Genomic DNA, 20,385 nt, shown 5'->3' with positions numbered 1-20,385 from the left:
CGGCGCCACTGCAGAGCTCTGGCACCCGGCACAGCTGGGCACTGCTGTGGGCACAAAACAATGACTTCACCCTCGGTGCCCCAGCCACAATCCACAACAGTGTGTGCAACACAAAGATTAATACATGCCCCAGTGGCGTTTGTAGGATGCTATTCCCTTGTCTCCAGCATGGAAAGACACGGAACCAGGAATCATTCCATCCTGGTGCAGGGAGTGTGGTTCTGCAGCTGAGCAGAGAAAGGACTGAGTGACATTGGGCTGTTTACCCAGCCCAAGCAGGGCAAGCTGGTCCCAGGTACAGGCTCCTGTGTGCTGGCACGGCAGCAGCTGCAGGGGCAGCCACAGGCACTGCCTGGCCCCCTCTCAGGCTGGGCAGCAGCTCCACAAACCACCAAACAGAGAGGGGCACCTCAGGGTCCAGCACATGCAGGACCCCAGCCCAGCTCCACAACCTCCCCCAAATGCCCACCCCTGCAAGATTCCTTACAAGGGCCTTGTAGTTATCATCATTTCACAAGTACACTGAGTCATGGAGCAGTTGAGTACTTGCCTAGAGACCTTTGGGCAAACAGTGTCAGAAGCCAAATTCAGCTTCTTTGTCCAAGCAGGCACTCCCTGGGGCTTGGCCCAGCTTCTGGATCAATGCAGGAAAATTTGACAAATTACCTCTCTGGAGAATCTCTCCATCTCTGAATGCTGGCTCAATAAATGCCACTTGACATCCACAAAGCAACAGCAGTGAGCGTGGACTCATGTTTCCGTGAAGAAAATACCTCTTTTGCCTAGCTCAGAGCTGAGGGGCACTTAACAGCAACACCACACCCCATATAAGAAAAACACCTCTGTGGTGTGAGCAACATTCAAAACGCTCACTAACACACATGAAAACATTACCTTGTACTCACAGGCTAATAACTATTGGATGTATAACAGCACCAGTGAATGAGATTGCACTTTGCAGCCTATTAAGCAGAAGGAGATGGTCCAAGAGAGGTAATGAGACCAGATCTGACAGTGAGAGGATTCTGAGCAGAGTCAGTCTTAGCAGAGGGCTCAGCAGAGGTGGTGTAGGCGTGACCTTGTGGGTGCCTTTGGCACTGGAGACAAGATGAAGCACATTCAGGGGGCTGGCCAGTGGATGGTCACATCTAAATGGCACCTAATCTCAAGGAGATTTGTGAAGTGCAAGCACACAGCCAGGTCTGAAGGTTTTCAATTAATCTTAAACATGGGCTTAAAATTCAGATCCTCATCATGTAGCACTTAATAACAGGCCAGGGAAAGAAGAAAGGAAGAAAAACCAAGCCCACAGATGTGGGGTTTCTGCTGATTTACCACTTATCTTACAATACCAACAACAGAAGATGAAGAAATTCATCTTCTCTGCTGCCTCCTGCCAGCTCTGGTGGTGGTACATGGTCACTCAACCAGGATGCACCTGAGACCATGAGCCTTCCACGCCTGTGCAGGGAGGGCAACTATTGTTTTCCTCTGCTGCAGCAACCCTAAGGAGCTGTAAAAGGTAACATGGTGATGCCTAGCACTGCTCTTCCCTCCAGCAATGGCAGGGCAGAGCCCCAAGTGCCTTCCCTTCCTTGTTTTCCAACAGGCAGCACACAGCAGCACAGCCACATCCAAGCCAGCTCTGCGTGCGTGGGATGCTGTGCCAGCCAGCCTTCTCCAGTTGCTGCATGCTCACAATCAGCTTCCAGCCTACACTGGAGTCCCCCCAAAAAACCTCACACTAAACCAACACAATTCCCAGCCCCCCTAGCCCGTTAAACCGCTCTTCTAAGAATGCCAAGAATTTTCCCAGACACTCGAGCCTTTATTCATATCCCTCCTGGCTCCCAGCTGCACTGCAGGCAGGCAAAAACATCACTGAAGAAACCGCATATGGAGTCACCACCAAGACATGCCAAGTACAAATCAGAGCCACTTATATTACAGAAGCAAGAAGGGTCAGGCGCTGAGGCTCCTGCCTTTATCTTTTGGTCCCATTTTTAAGAGCAATTCACAAACCAGCGAGTGACCAGCGAGTGCACTTCGAAGTGCAATGCTCAGCACCTATGGAAAACAAATATTTCAAAACACTCCTGGGCCAGTGCCAAGGTTTCACAATGTCCCACGTGCCCCAGGGCAGTCTCGGGAAGCAAAGGCTCTGCTGCACAGGGCCAAGCCCAGCGCTGAGCACACACTGCAGCCTCTCCCTAACTAGGTGGACAGGGGTTTCAGTGAGAAAGCCAAGCTCCTCTGAAGGGAGGAACTCCTTAGGCAAACTCCTTAATTGCTTTCCTGTATCCAAGGCGCTGGTGCCAAACTGTGGATTCCTGGGCACACCTTGTGCTGTATCCCAGCAACCGGGCGGATGCCAGCACTCCCAGCAGCCAGCCCGGAGCAGGGACTGCATCCTCTGCACCAGCCTGCTCCTCAGCACTCGGGAGCACACAGCCCAGCTCAGGGCACTGCCTTCAGCGCCACTTCAGCCCCAGCAGCCTCTCCTCCTTCAGAAAAAACACCACAAGCCACAGAACACAAAATAAAAATCCTACACGCATCTGCAGAATCAAATGGCACAGGCTTAAAGCAACAGTTTTTGCTGATGCTCAAAGCCAAGTCTCAAGGGAGAGTAAAGCTCCTCATCTTCTTATACCACACACATCCAAGTTGATCCATTCACAACCTGTGAATGCAATATCAGTTTTAATTTTCTGCAAACAAACTGACTGTTTCTGGCTTAAATTCCTCTCTTTTTTTCACCACAGGCAAAATTCCCACATGCTTCTTTTCTTAAGCTGTTATTTAGTGATTTCCCTATACCATTTATAAAGCCTAATTAATTAATTGTGAGGTTTTTCTTTACCAGGAGAGGATTAAATGGGCATTTTGCCTCTATCACAAGTCCTGGACGAGAGTTTACAACGGAGGAAAGCAGGATTTACCAGGCATTATGTACATAGTTTTTGCAAACATGAAGGCTGCCTTTGAGAATAAGGAAAGTTGGTTAAAAATAAAGAAAGCTATGGAACCAAAAATGAAAGACATTTCCTCCAAAATGACCTTAAAGGATGAGAAAGTTCAGCTTCTCGGCAGCCTGAGAATTCCATCCCCCATAAACTATTCAAAACCAAGCAAAGTCCAAAACACAAACAAAACTTTTTAAACAGACTGAAAAAAAAAGATCCTGAAATACAAACAATGCCACCAAACAGTACCCTAGTCAGTTTCTTTTTAAAATTATTTATTCAGAAGCTGCTGAGGCTTTTCAGTTAATGGACTTCCCAATTAACCCTGTCAAGAGCCTAATCTTAGCATCTTATCTAGCACAGACTTTCCCCAGGTTCACCCGAGGCAGCGATGCATTCCCAGTTTGCTCAGCTGCTCTAAGCTGAGCAATCTCTCTGGATTCCCAGCATCCTTCCATCAGGAAGAGGAGACACTTGGCAAACACAAGTGGCTGTGGGACAAAGCCAGGAGATAAACGGGGTGCCTACCCTTAAGGACAGAAATGAAAAAGGTTTGGAGCAGTTTAAAAGAAGTGTGGAAGAAGGGAAAAAGGATCTGGATCCCCATCACTCCAAACAAGCCATGCTGGATAGCAGTCACCAAGCTTATTTGCTTTAGTTACCACTTAAAATAAACATGGCTAATTCCCACATACATGTCCAGAATTTATTGCCCAATTACAATAAATACTATTATCCAGTATATTTTTAGAGAAGGGAACAGAGATATAATGGGAACCCAAAAGCTTTTGGTCACCACTCTATGTTTTTTCCCAGTTTGCCTTATGCAACCATCCCACAGCTTCTCCACCAACAGATCTTCCAGCCACTGACCACATCTTCTTGTAATAATGCCTGGAGGACATCAGAAAGAGAATATCCCACAATATACCATAGCAACTCAGCTCCTCTGAGGGCTACACCAGTCATCATACTAATAAGCAGACTGCTATATATCCTATTAACACATGCCTCCAGAAAGCCTCCAAGTATTAGCACAGAATGCCTTTAATCTGAAGAATCAAGGCAACAGAAAAAGGAAAAGAAAACCTCTATTTGAAAAATACTCACAGCAAAAAGATAAGCTGAAAGGACTATTTGTTCTGTATGAAAATACAGAATAAATCTATATTTAGGAATACGAGCTGGAAGCACCTTTGCTGCAGAAAAAGGGAAGGGGAACATGGCTGGGAGGCCAGCTGCCACCTTCCCCAAGCAGCATTTTCCTGTGGCAGAGCTGAAAGCCAGGATCAGTGTGGCTCAGGAGGGAAGGCTGCTGTAAGCAGGGTCTGGAGCAGAGACCTGGCCATGCCCTCCTGCCCCTGGGCACCCCGGGAGTGCACACACTGCAGCACAGGGGATGGTCTCCTCTCCCAGCAGCTGAGCACTGCAGGGAGCTCCTGGCAGACACGGGAAGGTTCCATTTCCCAGCACCACCACAAGCTCTGGGAGCATGCTGCACAGCAGCCAGAGCTGAAGGCATGCCTGTACAGCCCTGTGCAGGCAGACATGCACCCAGCAGAGCAGCAGCTGAGGGCTGAGCCCTGCCTCTGTTACACCCACAGCCAGCTCACGCGGGGGACTCGAGGCATTCCCCACGTTTGTTTGCACACCAAATGCACACTCATCACAGCACCTCCTGCAATGGGGATGAGGATGGAGAACCCCAGCCCCTGGATGGAAACCCAGGCCAGGCTGCCTGGCTCCACAGCTCCCTGTGACAGTCTGGTTTGAGGCGGTGCAGCCAGAGAGGGCAGGAGCCGAGACAGGGCGCTGATGGGAGCCCTGCTCGAGCTGTCTGACATCCCTGGAATTTCATGCGTGTGGGAGACAGACACTTTCTGGTTTCACAAAGGAATCTGAACATCTAAAAGTGGTGCCTTCACAGCCCTGACCTGGTCAGCCACAAGCCGAGAGCGGCGATTAGGGCTGTGTCCAAGAATCCTGCGGTTCTCGCTGACACCACTCCTCTCTGAAAGTCTCCCATCACCCCATTGGGAGGATGCTGATTCCCTGTCTGGGTTTACCTTCTGCATCCCAATGTCACAAACTGGATGAGCATGGCTGCTTATGCCAGAGAAGAGCTCTGGAAGGAAAGCACGTGGCTGGGACTGAGGACAAAGAGCACTTTCAGGATTTTTCTCCTCACTTGGACTGCTCTGGGAGAAGAGGTGGGCTCTCTTAGCTGTCTGACACTTTTATGATACGTGAATACAAATGCAAAGCTTCAGGTATAAACCCAGAGCTCACTGCAGCTATGCAGATGTGGGGAAGAAGGCAAACAAGCAGATTCTGCACAAACACAAGGCCCACTTCAACAAAACAAGTATGGGACAGGACAATGCTACTTCCAAAGGCTGCACAAACAGTGCATCTGAAACAAACAGGGCAGCCTCTCCCATCCACAGCCTGAAGTGTGTTCAAAACATTCTGAATAATCAAAACTAATCCCAGAAACATGCCCTTACCCTACACAGGTGGGGTGAAGCGTGCAGCCTGCCCACGCCCTGCACGTCTCCCTCAGTCCCATCACCTCCCAAATTCCTCCTCTTCATTGCACAACCCGGGAGAAGCCAATCCAGCATCGTGCCAGTTTCTCCCCCTCCCAAGCTCCGAGCCAAAGGAGCGTGGAAGGAAAGGAGATGAGCGTGAGTCGCTGCTGCAGCCAGACAAACAGCCCTGTGCTGGGCACAGTGGTGCCTTGAGACGACAGCACTGGGCACAGCGGGCACTCAGAGACACGGCTGTGCCTCTCCCCGCAGCTGGGCACAGCCCTGGTGCTCTGCCACAGAAGATAATATTTAGGGAGCTTCTGGCCTTCCAGCAGCGCTGGGGACTGGCTGACAGCTGCCACCACAGCACAGACGACAAGCCCTGACACCGTGCCGGCCTCCTGAAAGGGAGTTATTCTTCAGGCTCCGGGTTGTTTTGCCGATGCTGAGGGCACACACGGCCTCAGCCTCCGCCAGCTCACGTCCTTCCGCCCACTGCCTGAGCACTCACTGCAGTTCTGGGTGCTTGGAGAGCTCGGGAGCTCCCACGCACAACAACATGTTGCATCTCTGCTGCGGGAGGAAGAGACACTCCGGATTCACCAGCAGCGACAGCACCGCAGCGGGGAAGAGAAAAAAACCAAAAACCGTCTTATTCTGGGCAACATTTGTAGCCAGTGCATACATTGGAAATAAGTGTTAAACTGCCATGGGCTGTGGTTGGGTTAATTGATTCTGTGGTTGGGGCAGTCAGAGCTGGCTTCCTGCATGAGGACAGGCGAAATTCCAGGGGAGCAGGGGAGGGATCGCGGGCTTGGAGATGCAACCAGCAATTTGTCCCCTCCAGTGGAAGGCCATTTTCTGCATCATTCCCTCCCAAAAAAGTATACACTACAGGCAGAAGAGCTGGCCAATATAGGGAGGAAAAGGGCTGCTCCTGCTGGGTTGGCTTTCTGGTGCCTGCTACCAGCTTGGAGAAAAATCTGTCACTTGTGCTCCACGCTGCATGGGGGACCACTTGAGTTTATCCAGGCAAAAGGTAAAATAACTGAATAGCAGAAACAGACAAAGAGATTTAATACTGGAACTTCCAAACACTGCCAACTGCCTGGGTGAAAAAGAGAGCAGAGGGAATGTCTGAATTCAAATCAACCCCGTTTTCCACTGGAATTGAGCCATGGAAAGGTTTTCCTTGAGAGTTTATTTAGAATGAAATGTAAGCCTGTGCTTAGGACCTGCAGTGATAAGACTTCTAGTCATGAAACACAGAGCTGTTCTCAGCTCACTCCCCAAGCCCATCTTTCACAGACTAAGGCATCACACTGGCCCCATACATAGAAGAGTGGGTTTGGGCTGTGCCATCATTAAGTGAACCTGAGCTTGCAGAAGGCAGCAGCAACACACAAAGTTTATCACAAATGGCAGTTGTGGCAGGAACAGGCACCATCCAAAGGTTCCTCTCCTCCCACAGAGCTGGGAGCAGGTGACAAGAAGGCAGTGGTGTGTAAACAGGTAGAGCTCACACACAGCTGACAAACTTGCCAGATCCTCCCCAAGCTCAGCAACTCTCCGAGACAAAGCAAATCCCATCATCTACTTCCAGCAAAGAAATTGCTCTTCAGCCTTCCTCTGTATGAAGTGGTGTTTTCTCTCCAAGATCTTCTAGGGGACATTAATTTATCATAAAGCTGCCAGTACCAGCCTAGCTGTCAATCACTGACATGAAGGGAAGTCTCAGGATTGCATATGGACAGCCACAGCTCACACACTGCCAGGTACATGTCATGTGTCCAGTGCTCTCTGCCCTGGGCATCAATGGTCACACACCCCTGTCCATGCAGGCAGTCATGGTGTCCACACACAGCAATCAGCCAAAGTTTTCACATTGAACTCTTATCTGAGCCCAGCCCTGAGACTGAGGGCACGTGCTGCTTCCCACAGAACTGCTCAGCTTGGAGCCCACTGCCTTTGCACCAACATGGCAGGCTTGGGTTCGTGCAGGCAGTTAACACTTTCGTGAGCTCAATGCATTTTATTCAAAAAGAGAGAAAGCAACAGATTTGGGAAAGCAGAAGTCTTACAGTCTCAGTCTCACATCTCATCCCGTTTATTCTCCTATGCATCTCCAGTCACTTCTCTGTCACTTTTTCTCTTTCCAGCTTTTCCAAGCTCCTTCAGAGCTTCTGCATTTCAAGCACCTTCTGGCTGCCACTTGCATGTGGTATTTGGGCTGTTTCCCACTCAACGTCCCAACATCCCAGCTAATACTGCTATGTCTGCCCCAGTACTGTCCCCACGTGTGCTAACTCCAGCCCAGGCGACGGAGAAGCTGTGAGCTTTAATGACAAAATAAAAGCATTTCATAAATGAACCAAACTTTATCAGTTCTCCTTCCACCCTGGCGGTGAGCAGCTCCAGAAGTGATGCCTGCAGCCCAAGCCCTGAACACAGCTGTGGCTACTTCCACCCTGGCGGTGAGCAGCTCCAGAAGTGATGCCTGCAGCATCACTTCTGCCCTGAACACAGCTGTGGCTAGCAGAGCAGATGAGCAGAAAACTCAGAGAAGTCTCCAGGGGTTGAAGCAAATCCTCTCACAACACTACAGCCACAAAAACAAAGGTGGTGTTGAGCACCACTGGTGTGATCCTGCTGCCTCAGAGGCAGCTTTCCATGGGCAAGCTTCCTTTAATTTGTTTTTGTTGGTCATTTCCAACAGCAGCACTTGAAGGGAACTTTACTGTGCTGGAGACAGAGGCGTTCAGGAGGACTGTACAAGGGAAACGTGCATCTGGGGAATTTTCAAAACACGTTATCCAAACCTAAGGGTCACTACATTCCAGGATATCAGTGTCAGCTGGACACCTATAAATAACCTCACCAATCATGACCCATTGTGTATCAAAACCCCACTTCAGAGGCTTGTTCAGCATTACTTCCTTCTGCAAATACAAACAGCTGGTAAAAATAAGAGAATGTATAATCACCTTTGCTTGGCAGTGACAAGCTACTCCCACATGGACTTCATGCTCGGGAAGCTGAGGTATGGTAACATAAAATGGCAACAAGAAACCTGTAAGCCCTGCAGAAGGAACAACTCAGAACACCCGAATCATGAGGTTTCCATGATGCTGGAGGAACAACAGCTGAGATGCAAGCTAAGGGTAAAGGAAACAGCAGCTGGACAGATGTCTGCCCCACATCAAATGGAAATGAGAGGGTGCTCTCCCACCCCCAAAATCCCTATAAACCCATCCCTGCTCACTGCACAAAGCAAGCAGGTTTCTCCCTAATGGAGTTGGGCACTCAAACCATGCTGGAGCCCAGCCATTCCCCTCTGGTGCCCAAATGACAGCCAAATACCTCCAGGAGGACTTTTTTCCCCCTTTCTTTTTTTTTTTTAAATCAAAGTAACAGAACATTGATGTAAGTACACACAAAAAAAAGCAAAATAATTTGTTTTTCTCCAGAAATAGACAATATTTTAGATTCCTGTAATACCTATGAAAACCTGCACAGGCAACAGCAGGCACACCAAATTAACATTAAAAGTATTTTTATATGATACAAATGCGTAACAAATTGCAGCGAGAGAGTCTTGGGTGTTTTCATTCTCTGTCACTGTCATTACCTTAATCTACTCCTCCCAGAGCCTAGAAACATTAGCTTTTTTAAATAAGAGCCTCAGTTCAATTTTCCTTCATGCAGGTTTTAAGTAAGTTACAGTCTTGAAAAGTAATTCCTGGGCTGGAAACTTTTGGGCAGGATTCAAAGAAATGAAGCAGGGTTTGAGATCCTTGGCAAAAAGGAGCTTACAGAGAAAACAGTAGCAGGGACTTGTTTGTGCTCAAAGGGCATGACTATAATTCAGACAGCCACCACTGCTGTTCCCATTTATTCAGTAACATCACACCAGACTATTCCGACTTTGGAGAGCTATGCTATTTAATGCGGTAAAAATGTTTTTAGCTGTGAGAGAGTGCAAGACACAACACCACGCTACTTAACGAGAACAGCCCTTCCAATAACAACAAAAAATTCAAGCTGTAGACAAAGAATAGTTTTGGGCCGACAGATTTTAGCCAGATTGACTTCCGATAGCAGTTATACAACATGTGAGCTGCAGAGAGGCGGCAGCGCGGGTCACGCTCCATGTTTGCCGTACAGCATTCCTCACACGCTGGCTCAGAGAGCAGCCAGCCTCAAGGGTTTGCTTTGCCCGTGTTTAAACCAGCGTGCCCCTGCCTGCGTTACACACACACCGCTAAGTTCCTCCTGCGGAGTGTTTGGCTACCAGCGCTGTGTAAACAGCTGCTCCTGGGCAAGGTCTGACCCCGTTTCCTGCCGCCTCTCCGGGGCTGATGCGTGCCTGCAGGTCCGGTACCCCTCGGGAGCATCCCGAACGCGCCGCTGCCAGCACCAGAGCCGGCTGCGAGGCCCCGGAACCCTCCACGCGCCGTTCCCTGCCCACGGCGCGGGCAGGACCTTCCCGCAAGGACTTTCCCCGCATTCGCCGCGGGCACCGGCACCGGCATCGCCCCGCTCCCTCCCCGGCGCCCCCCGCGCCGCCGGGCTGCGCATCCCCCGGACCCACCGCCCGCTTCCCCGCAGCCGAGCGGCACAGGATCCCCGAGCCTGCGGGGCAGAGCGGGCGGTGCTCACCGAGAAGCGCTCCAGGTCGGTGGCGGCCATGGCCGGGCTGGCGCGGCTCCGGCTGCCGCCGCTGCCCGCCGCGAGTGGCTGCGGCTGAATGGATCCAATATGGCCCCTTCCCGGAGCTCCTCCGCNGGGCGGGCCCGCCGCGCTCCGCCCGGGGGAGCCGGGGAGCAGCGCCCGGGCTGCCGCGGGCCCTGCCGGGGGCCGGGGGCCGGTCTGGGGCGAGCACATGGCACGGGCGGCCTGGCAGGGGAAGGGGCAGCGTGGCTGCGGGAGGGAGCCTCATCTCCGGGGTCACACGGAGCCAGGACATGGCATTCCCGGGGCAGCCCTGTGCCAGGTGTCTGTAACGCGGCAGCCACAGAGCCGGGACACAGCGCACGGCCATTAACGCTGCCCGCGTTTATCCTAATTTAAGGTATGCAACAGAGGGCTGTGGAGCCTTTCTCCGTCGTTCCCACCTAAGGCACAGAGCCAAGGGCACCGCCAGTCTCGGTAACGCAGACACTGGTATTTCACTGGCGGCTAGCACAGAGCGGTTCTGTTGCTTTCTGGTGCCCTCTGCTGCAGTGCAGCTTCCCAGGAACAGCTCACCAGAGCCATGTGTGCTCCCGGCGCTGCTGGGGCACTAGACCGGACCTGCACCGCTCATCTCTCTGTTGCCCTGGCTTCGTCTCAGGCTTTCCACTCTGTCCCTGCCATGTCCTCGCCCTCTCTCTTGGAGCAATCCATTCTTCAGATTTGGAGAGCTGAGTTTGGTCAAAGAGACCAAATACTTCTCCGTGCAACACTCTTCGTGATGAAGTGACTCACGAGGATCATTTTGAACCCCCCAAGAAATTAATTCCTCCTACCACTTGTCCCGCTCCACTATAAAAGGGGGACTCGGGGAGGATCCTTTTGATGGATTTCTCGGACAAAAATAAAGTGCAAACCCAGCAATATTATATCTGAGACAGGTTTATTGATAAAAAAGGTGTTTTTACTAAAGGGGGATAGGAAAAGGAGCAGAGAGGGGAAAAGAGAGGAGAAGGAAAGAGAAGGCAGGGACAGCGTTACCACAAGAACCCTGTCATATGTCAGCCTCAGCTCAGCAGGTGGAAGGTGCGGGCTGCGAGCCGCGGTGTGTGTGCGTGGCTCCCGAGCAGCTGCAGGCTGCGTGCCCCTAACATCGGCAGGGAAAAAGGCTGCCGAGGCCACGGGCACGCTCCCGGAGCAGCTGCCGGCTCCCGGGGCAGGGCAGGGCTGCGGCAGGCCGGTCACTGCGGGCTGGGGCTGCGGCGGGGCTCTGGGCAGCGCAGCAAACAGCGGCGGGCACGGCCAGCGCCCCGCGGGCTGGGCTGCGCACGGGGCTGCGGCGGGATGGGCGCAGGATGCGGCTGTGCCCGGGAGGCACCGTGGGGTGGCTGTGCCCAGCACGGTGAGGCTGATGTGCCCAGCACGGTGGGATGGCTGTGCCCGGGCAGCACCATGGGGCGGCTGTGCCCGGCACGGTGAGGCGGCTGTGCCCGGCACGGTCGGGAGGCAGCAGAGCACGAGGTCATCCCGGTGCTGAGATGGTTCGCGGACACGGTGGAGGGCAGAGCAGGTGCGGGCAGGGAAGCAGGAGCACAGGGGAGAAAAGGCGGGATGGGGGAGAAGGGCCAAGATGACGCTCCGATCGAGCCCCTGATTCCTCCAAGAAACCCAAAGCACAGATGGCTCCTCTGTGTCGCAGTGAGCTGCTTTGATGGGCTAAGGTTCCTCACGCAGCTTGATTTCCCCTGCGTTCTTCGCGGCCTCCGGGCAGGTGAGGGCTCACTGACAGTCCGGGCCTGGAGGCTTTCCCTGGCCTGACCCAGGAGAAACTGCGGGGGACAGGACTGCCAGCACAGCTACAGCCCCTGTGAGAGCAGCACAGCTACAGCCCCTGTGAGAGCAGAGCATCTACAGCCCCTGTGAGAGCAGAGCATCTCCAGCCCCTGTGGGAGCAGAACATCTACAGCCCCTGTGGGAGCAGAGCATCTACAGCCCCTGTGAGAGCAGAGCATCTCCAGCCCCTGTGGGAGCAGAACATCTACAGCCCCTGTGGGAGCAGAGCATCTACAGTCCCTGTGAGAGCAGAGCATCTACAGCCCCTGTGAGAGCAGAGCATCTCCAGCCCCTGTGGGAGCAGAACATCTACAGCCCCTGTGGGAGCAGAGCATCTACAGTCCCTGTGAGAGCAGAGCATCTACAGCCCCTGTGAGAGCAGAGCATCTCCAGCCCCTGTGGGAGCAGAACATCTACAGCCCCTGTGGGAGCAGAGCATCTACAGTCCCTGTGAGAGCAGAGCATCTACAGCCCCTACAAGAGCAGAACACAGGCTGAGGCATACGGGAAAATCAGATTGGTCCCTCTCACCACTACACACAGGAGTCAAAGAAAAGCAGTGTGTGCACAAAAGTGGAGCAGTTACTGCGCAGGTTTTGAGGGCCCTGTAGGAATCCCCCAGCAGCTTTGGGGACTCACAGAGCCCTCTCTCCTTTGCTCTCAAGCAGCATCTGCTCAGCTGAGCTGCTCAAAGCCCATCCTCAGGGCTGCTTCTCCCTCGGTGCCCACACCACCCAGGGCAGCCACTGAGTCACTGTGTTACAGCAGGTGTCTGTATTTTACATCTCCTTGTCTTTGATTCTTCCCAGGCTTCCTTGTGTTCCACTTGCACAGTCCTGCAGGAGTTCTGGGAAACACAGTTTGTTCCAGAAGGGCACTGTGCTTATGCTGGAGAAATAATTCAGGATATAAACTTAGATGTAGGTAATTGAAGAGGGAGGGCAAGGGTTAGAGCCATCAGAGGTTAGGAAGAAGATTGTGTTCTCCCTTTAAGCAATTTCAAGACATTTTCTGAGGTGGTGTATGATTTGCTTTTTGAAATATGATAGTTCTAGTGCAGGTCAAAGGAGCTTTTTTTCTCCTTCCTGAGCAGACTGCCTACAACCAAATTAATTCTGCTAATCCATATCTTAGTTATGGATAAAGACAGGTTTTTAAAAATGTACTTCTCTGACATGAACAGTGCAGGTCAGTGCTGAACACCATCTGTTAATTTATGTTCACCAAAAATTACCAAAACCACCCCCAACCTTTTTGCTGTCACAGCCACAGCTCTTAATGCTGCCAGGGACAGCAAATCTGTCCTGCATGTCCCTGGCACCTGAAGCCAAGCCCCAGCAGTGTTAGAAGCTTGCTGAACCTTTTACTCATTTACCCCTTGTGAGCGAAATGTTCCTGCAGACCAGACATTCATTTTATCACCTTGTTTCTTTGGCTGACTCCCAAAGGTTCTCCAGTTCTCCCTGGCTCCCTCAGCAAAAATGTGGAAGCTAAAACCTGGTATTTCTGGGGCACAGATGCAAGTCAAACAGTTAATACAGAAGCACAGTTAACTTTCCAGGCTGCTTTCATATATCACAAACAAGCAAAAATAAACACATAAATACTGGAAAGTTTTTGTTTGGATTTTTTATTCACAATCAGCTTTGTGAGTCCTTATTTAAAACAACGTAAAAATCTGGCTTAACAAGCCTGAATGCTGTAATGCCAGGTACTTTTGCAGAAGCAATTGACTTTGATTCAGTAAGAACTCTATTCTGTTACAATAAAGTGCACAATGTAACAAGGCAAGGCTCACAAAAGCTGACTCCTCTCAGCAGAATTAATCTACAGACACCAGAAGTTTATGTCCAAAAAGGAGACAGAGGAGTCCTGTAACTTAATTCAAAAAGAGGGAGAGACCATGGGGAATTTCCACTGGGGTCTCTCAAAAGTTTTAGAGGACACAGCCTCCTTTTTGTCCCTATTTCCTGGCCACATTTCCCTCTCTCTTTCCCTGTTGGCAGAGGTACTTGAGAGGTACAGACTTCTCAAACTACCTGATAACCCCTCCTAACGTATACCCCCGTTTTTCCTCGTGTCTCCATTCTTTTTCTCCAAATCCAGAGATTTAGCACAATCTCAAGTGAGTAACAGTCTGTGTCAATTAGTGGAATTCCTATGGAATTTATGGTTCTCCCATTGCTTCTTTCACCTCTCTGTATCTGGCTTATGAACCAGTTTGTTTGTAAAGACACTTCCTTCTGTTCCTTTCATTCCCAAACAGGTGCTGGTTTCTGTGAGCTGCAGGTCACAGAAATATTCACAGCACAAAGGAAACTGTGAGACCTTGCAGCAGATGAAGAGCCACACTGCTGCCTCCTGGCTCTGAGCTGTGCTGCTCAGACCTCCTGGAGCTGGAGTCCTGTGTCCCTTTGTCCTGCTGCCACCAGCGTGGGGCAGATCTCTGTGAAGGCAGAGCACTGTATAAAACCTCACAGCTACATTTAATCACCTTGTTATTTCAAAAAGCACAGTTTCTAATGCCGAATCAATAGAAACCCTGCTGTTTTCAAAAGGTTCAGTTGCACAAAAACTGCTTCAAGAGAAGTGACTTGGATTTGGTGGCTCCTTTAATTGCTAATTGTTATGCAAATTATTCCTAATAGCTCCGTAATTAAATTTATATTATAGTGCTGGATGCTCCTGCGAGGACTTTAAATTTCATGGAATATTTGTACCTGCTAAAACCACAGTGAATTTAAGGCGAGCTGCGGGTTTTTTACAGGTTTTTTTACCTGGGCCAGAGAGCACAAAGGACTGGAGAGGCACAAATGTTCCTGGAATCTCTGTCCTGGGGACAGCAGGGGAAATGCCCCTCTCTGCACGGGTGGGGGCATTGCAGCAGCACAGTTCTGATGGCTGGGGAGATCAGCAGGAGGTGCTTTACGTCCTCACATTGTGAGCACAGGGGTGGGCAATGAAAGTGGAGAGAAATAAATGCTGTCACACAGCCCCTTTGGCTTCGTAGGCAGGCACAGAGAGCAAGAGATCATCCCACCTGCAGAAACACAACCAAGGCCTTTTGAGCATGGCTCCAACTTTTCAGGGCTAAATAAAATCCTTGATTTTTAAATCCAGGTGGTGCAGATAAACAGATCTCCTTCAGGGTTTTCAACACAGGCCAGACAAAACAGCTTTTGGATAACTGTACATTTTCCACTATGTGTCCTGGGGATTACTAGAAATCAAATGGTTTGTAGCTACTCTTTTAGCATCAACACCACCAAGCACTTTATTAAACTTTCATTGGTTATACTGACAATATATGAAGCTTATAAGGCGTTTCCACAGAAGTTCTATCTTTCTAAGCTGGAAGTCAATAGGAGCTGTAGGTTCATTTCTGTGCAGAAAGAGACCCCAAATTTCCCTGCCACCTAATGCTGAAGTGCAGCAGAGGGTAGATTTAGATTAGTTTTAGAAGAAAACTCCTTCCTGTGAGGGTGGGGAGGCCCTGGCACAGGGTGCCCAGAGCAGCTGTGGCTGCCCCATCCCTGGAAGTATTCAAGACCAGGCTGGATGGGCTTTGGAACAACCTGGGATAGCAGAAGGTGTCCCTGCCCATGGGAGGGAGGCTGGGAGCCTTAAGGTTCCTTCCAACCCAAATCATTCTATGAGTTGGTGATTCTTTTACCACACTGAACCTCACACCAAGTTTGCATTACCCTGCTGAAATCCCATCAAGTTCACAGGCATCATCTGAAAACCAGAGGATGCTTGGGATGAATCCTTGCCTCATCTGTGTGAACAAGCAGTATTTAATAAATACAGACTCTGAGAAAACTGTGTTTGAATGGCTGCTGTGAAGAAACATCTTCTGAACTGGTTACTGAGGTCCTTGAGCTAGAGCTGAATCCTTCTCGTTTATGAGAAAATGCCTTTTATCTGTAAATAATCTCCACTCCCCTTCCCCCCCCCTTCCATCCCCCCCTTCACAGACTTTTGCTCAATTGTTTATCTGTGGAAGATTACTGCATTTTTCCATGGAACAAAGAAAGATCTATTTTTCCTCGCAATGTGCCGTCTTTGTTTCACATGAATATATTAACAAGAAAAGTAGGAAATCATGGGCTTTGTCATCCTATTTATTCTGGGAACCCTGATTTAATTTTGGAGGAAAATAAGTTTTCCTTGAGGTAGAAGTCCCATCTGTAGTCATTAGCAGCTAAGCTTTGCCTTTCTACAAAGCAGCAGCATCCTGTCTGTCCGGGACTATCCTTCACATTCCCTTTTCTTCCTCTTTTGCTTCCAGCCTGGCATCTCATTTTCCCTGTGGTTCTGAGAATATCATGTGGGAAAGAGTGAGACCTAGAGCACCATTTCCTTCAGTTTTGGGTAGCAGAAACTACTTTGCTTTGGCTAGATACTGTGCCTGATCTCCCACTTTATTTCCTGGTTTTGTGTGGTGTGGATAATTGCAGTCATAAAACCTTCACCTTCCTCCTCTGAGGGGGTGGGAAAAGCTCCCAGGTTCACTATGCAGTTTACCTCACTGTAATAATAATAATAATTTGGTTTTGGGAGATTTCTTCACAGGAAAGGTAACTAACTGTCATCAGTCACATGGTTATAAATAGAGGCCAGCTCTCTAGAGCCTATGATGCAGGAATAACAAACTGCAATATTTGTGTTTAAAAAAAGTAGTAGTAAATTAATGTAATCATGGGCTTCTGTATATTGTTTTTGTCTCAGCCAATAAATGAAAAATATCAAGACAGTTGGCTTGAGATCTCCTACGAAGCAGCCCACAGTATTCTGTAAATAGCCCAACAAGAAATACTTGCTTTGTAGGTTTTTGGTGACACAGAAAGAGGCAAAACTTCTCACGCTTTTTTAAAGCTGGAAATTCTGGATGACTGATGAATATAACACACATAATGTTCCAGGATTTTATTACCTATATTAATAAAATCCATTCAAAGGTTTTAATTTCTGCTCCACAATTCTATCAATGTGACCAGCACTCAGCAGACTGAGAGGAGTTTATTGGGAGCTGGTCCTCTGGAACTTGGCACTCATCCTGGATGGTGGGCAACCAAAAGGCATCAACAGCCGAAGGGAAAGGCTGGCAAACAGGATGTGTGTGCTCTGGAATTGGTACGGGTGATCAGCCAGGAGCATTGTTTTCTTCTTTATTACAAATAATATAGGAGGTTAATGCGTTAGGTTAATAAAACCCACTGAGAGATTGTGAAAAGGAGCACAACCACATTAATGTGTTAGGTTACTAAAAATGTGTTAATGTGCTAGGTAACTAAAACCCACTGACAGACTGTGAAAAGGAGCATGACCACATTCCATGGGCTGCCCATGAAGAGAGTGTGTGTGGAACAGGTGGCTGGAGGCATTACCTGGGCAAGGAGGTCATTGTGTTAAACCAGAGCAACCAGTTCAGACCTGCTTGGCACGAGGTGCATACGTAAACATCCTGTCTCCTCTTCTCTCACCTCCTGGCTATGTGTGCTTCTGCTCTGCAGCAGTGGGGAATGCCAGGATCTGCAGAGGGGAACAGTCTCAGTAACTCCCCTTTTTTTGGACCTTGACCCATTGCAAGTGCTCAGAGAGGCTTGGCTGTGTGGGTGTGGAGCAGTGAGCTGTCCTGGGAGCCTGGTGCAGGGAGATCCCTCTGCAGGAATGGTGCTGGGCTGGGGATAGCACAGGTGGGCTGAGACAGCAGCCTCGTGGGTCTCAAAGGACACAGGGGTGCAGGGGTGTGATGCTGTGCACATAGGGACAGAGTGCAGAGAGCTTGAGAGTCCCCTCTCTCCCCTGCCCTCTGCTTGAACCAATTCAAGCAACTGGAGCAACTTCTCCCTTTAACATTTGTAACATAAAATGTTTTTTTTGTAAGAGCCTGTTTTTTGTAAGAGCCTGTTCTTCTGAATCATTTTCCCTCCTCCTCTCTCTCATTTGCAGAAATGAACTATAATCCTAGGGTACAGCTGAAAGTTTGCAAGGCAAAAATCACAGACTGCTGAGATTTTCTTTTGCCTGCAAGGGATTCAGTAAGGATCTAAACAGTGAAAACAAGGGCCAGCAATTAGTATTTGGATGCAGGATCATTTTTAGCTCTCTACATAGGGCAGGCAACGCCATGAGCTATAGAGCATTGCAGAGCACTGCTCAAGTGGCTGCCTCAGCAAGGGCATGGCTGCTGTTGAGGCCATGTGAAAAGGCAGTAATAGGAGGTGTGCAATACACAAAGAAACACACAACTAATACAAGATTAAACACTATTATTATGTGAAAGAGCATTAGAGCAGCGAAATTATTTTGAGGAACTGGTTCAGTGCCAGCTCATTAGCAAAACATGAAATAGTTTTACAGACATTTGCACAAAGATGGAGAGAGAAGGGGAAAGAATGCCAAATGCAGTCTGTGGGAAAAGGCTCTTCTACCCTCAGTAAAGGTAAGAAGAGGCAGGAGGAAAGTCAGCATCAGCAAGAGGACACACCTCACATTGCCTTCAAAATGGAGACTTTGACACAGACTGAGCAGAGAATCATTAAAGTTGGAGAAGACCTCCAAGATCATCAAGTCCAGGTGTTTGACTGGTGTTTAGTCAAACATCAAGGTGTTTGACTAAACACTACCTTGTCTACTAAACCACAGCACTGTTATGTCCAGTCATTCCTTGAACACTTCAGGGATGGACACCCCACCACCTCCCAGGGCAGACCATTCCAGAGTTTGAAATCTTTACTGTAAAGAAATTCCTTCTGCCCGACCTGAACCTCCCCTGGCACAGCTCAAGGCCATTTCCTCTTGTCCTGTGACTGGTTACCAGGGAGAAAAGGGCAAACCTCACCTTTGTACAGCCTCCTTTCAGGTACTTGTAGAGTGATAAGGTCTCCCCAGGCTAAAACCTTCAGCAGCTCAATGTCCTTCCTGAACTGAGGGGCCCAGAACTGGACACAGCCCTCGAGGTGTGGCTGGGCACCTGCCCTGGTACCAGGGTAGGTACCTGGTACCACACTACTGCTGATACAGACCAGGAGACCACTGGCCTTCTTCCCACCTGGGCTCATGCTTAGCCACTGCCAAGCAGCACCTCCAGGCTCTTTTCCACTGGGAGGAAAAGAACCAGACACTGCCCCAGCCTGTGTGTGCAGGGGGTGGCTGTGGCTGCAGTGCAGGACCTGTCCTTTCACCTTGCTGACCCTCACACTGTCTGCCTCAGCCCATCAATCCAGCCTGTCCAGATCCCTCTGCAGAGCCTTCTTAGCCTCCAGCACATCCACACTGCCACCCAGCTTGGTGTCATCTGCGAGCTTACTGACGGTGCTCTCCAGCCCCTCGTCCAGATGATTAATAAAGACATTAAACAGGCTCGTCCAGATGATTAATAAAGACATTAAACAGGACTGGGCTCAGTATCTGGGGAGCCCCACTAGTGACCAGCTGAGTGTGGCACCATTCACCACCACTCTCTGGGCTCAGCCATCCTGGCAGTTTTTAACCCTTTAGAGAAGAGTGGGCTCCAAGACACAGGCTGCCAGCATCTCCAGGAGAATGCTGTGGGAGACAGGTAGGTCACTTGGTCATAAAAGGATATTCCATTTTATTAAATTCTCAGAATAAAATCAACTTCAGATCTATTTGTATTTTCTTACCCATACTCATACAATCACTTTTATCGGTCTTCAAACCACACTGACTGTTCATTCTGTTCTCAGTTTCTCCTGCTTTTCTCCTAGACAAACTGTTCAGGCACTGATTTAGTGATCTTAACTGAGCATTCAGAGGAAAAAAACAAGTTTGCAGGCTGAACATCCCTTCAAGAGATCCTCAGTCCTCCTACTTTGCCTGGAGAAAAGCATTTTTCTGGGATTTATTTTCTCCTGTAGAGCAGAGAACAGTAATGTTAAATGCTTAGGCACAAGTAATTGATAAGACAGCAGAGGCAGCTTCTCTGTAAAAAGAGAAGCTCTCTCTTGTCCTGGTGGACATGAACAGATGCAGCCATGCTGTAAATATTTAATTGTTTAGACACATACATCACATTGTAGATGCAATACAGGTAAAAGACACAGATAATAATACATGATTATGTATGTATATATGATAATATATAGAATCACGTAGAGGTGAGAATATTTCAAAAGACTGACCCATCCACCCATCTTCTGGCTAATTTTGAGGCATCAGCCTCTTCCCCAGCAGGATCACAGGTCCCACAGAACACCTGAGGCTTTTCTAGGAATGGAGACCAAACTCTGCAGAGTGATTTCTGCCCAGTGCTGCTCCACTTATTTGCTACTGAAAAAACTCAAAAACCAAACCAAACAAACAAAAAAAAAAAAACTAAGAAGAAAAAAAAATTTAGGAAGCTGGAAGACGAGTAA

The 20,385-nt window shown here is 49.5% G+C and overlaps 1 protein-coding gene and 1 long non-coding RNA gene across 3 annotated transcripts in view; both read right to left on the bottom strand.

Moving 5' to 3' along the window:
* Positions 1 to 10,275, bottom strand: part of SEPTIN8 (septin 8) — a 38,828-nt gene extending 28,553 nt beyond the window's left edge. For both annotated transcript variants that reach the window (XM_039701399.1, XM_039701400.1), the window contains exon 1: positions 10,157 to 10,275. In XM_039701399.1, coding sequence (XP_039557333.1) covers positions 10,157 to 10,186 — 30 coding nt within the window. In that variant the 5' untranslated portion in view covers positions 10,187 to 10,275. The remainder of the gene's footprint in view (positions 1 to 10,156) is intronic.
* Positions 10,276 to 12,582: 2,307 nt separating this feature from the next.
* On the bottom strand, positions 12,583 to 14,880 carry LOC120498431. Its single transcript, XR_005626679.1, has 3 exons — positions 14,779 to 14,880; positions 13,424 to 13,507; positions 12,583 to 12,889 (listed from the first exon to the last, which is right to left on the bottom strand). It is a non-coding gene; the product is annotated as an uncharacterized LOC120498431 (long non-coding RNA).
* Positions 14,881 to 20,385: the final 5,505 nt, after the last annotated feature.

Source organism: Passer montanus, unplaced genomic scaffold (genome assembly GCF_014805655.1).
Source record: "Passer montanus isolate IOZ18808 unplaced genomic scaffold, ASM1480565v1 scaffold15, whole genome shotgun sequence".
NCBI classification, from domain to species: domain Eukaryota; kingdom Metazoa; phylum Chordata; class Aves; order Passeriformes; family Passeridae; genus Passer; species Passer montanus.
Note: the sequence above shows the minus strand (reverse complement) of the source record. Positions and strands in the feature narration are given on the sequence as shown.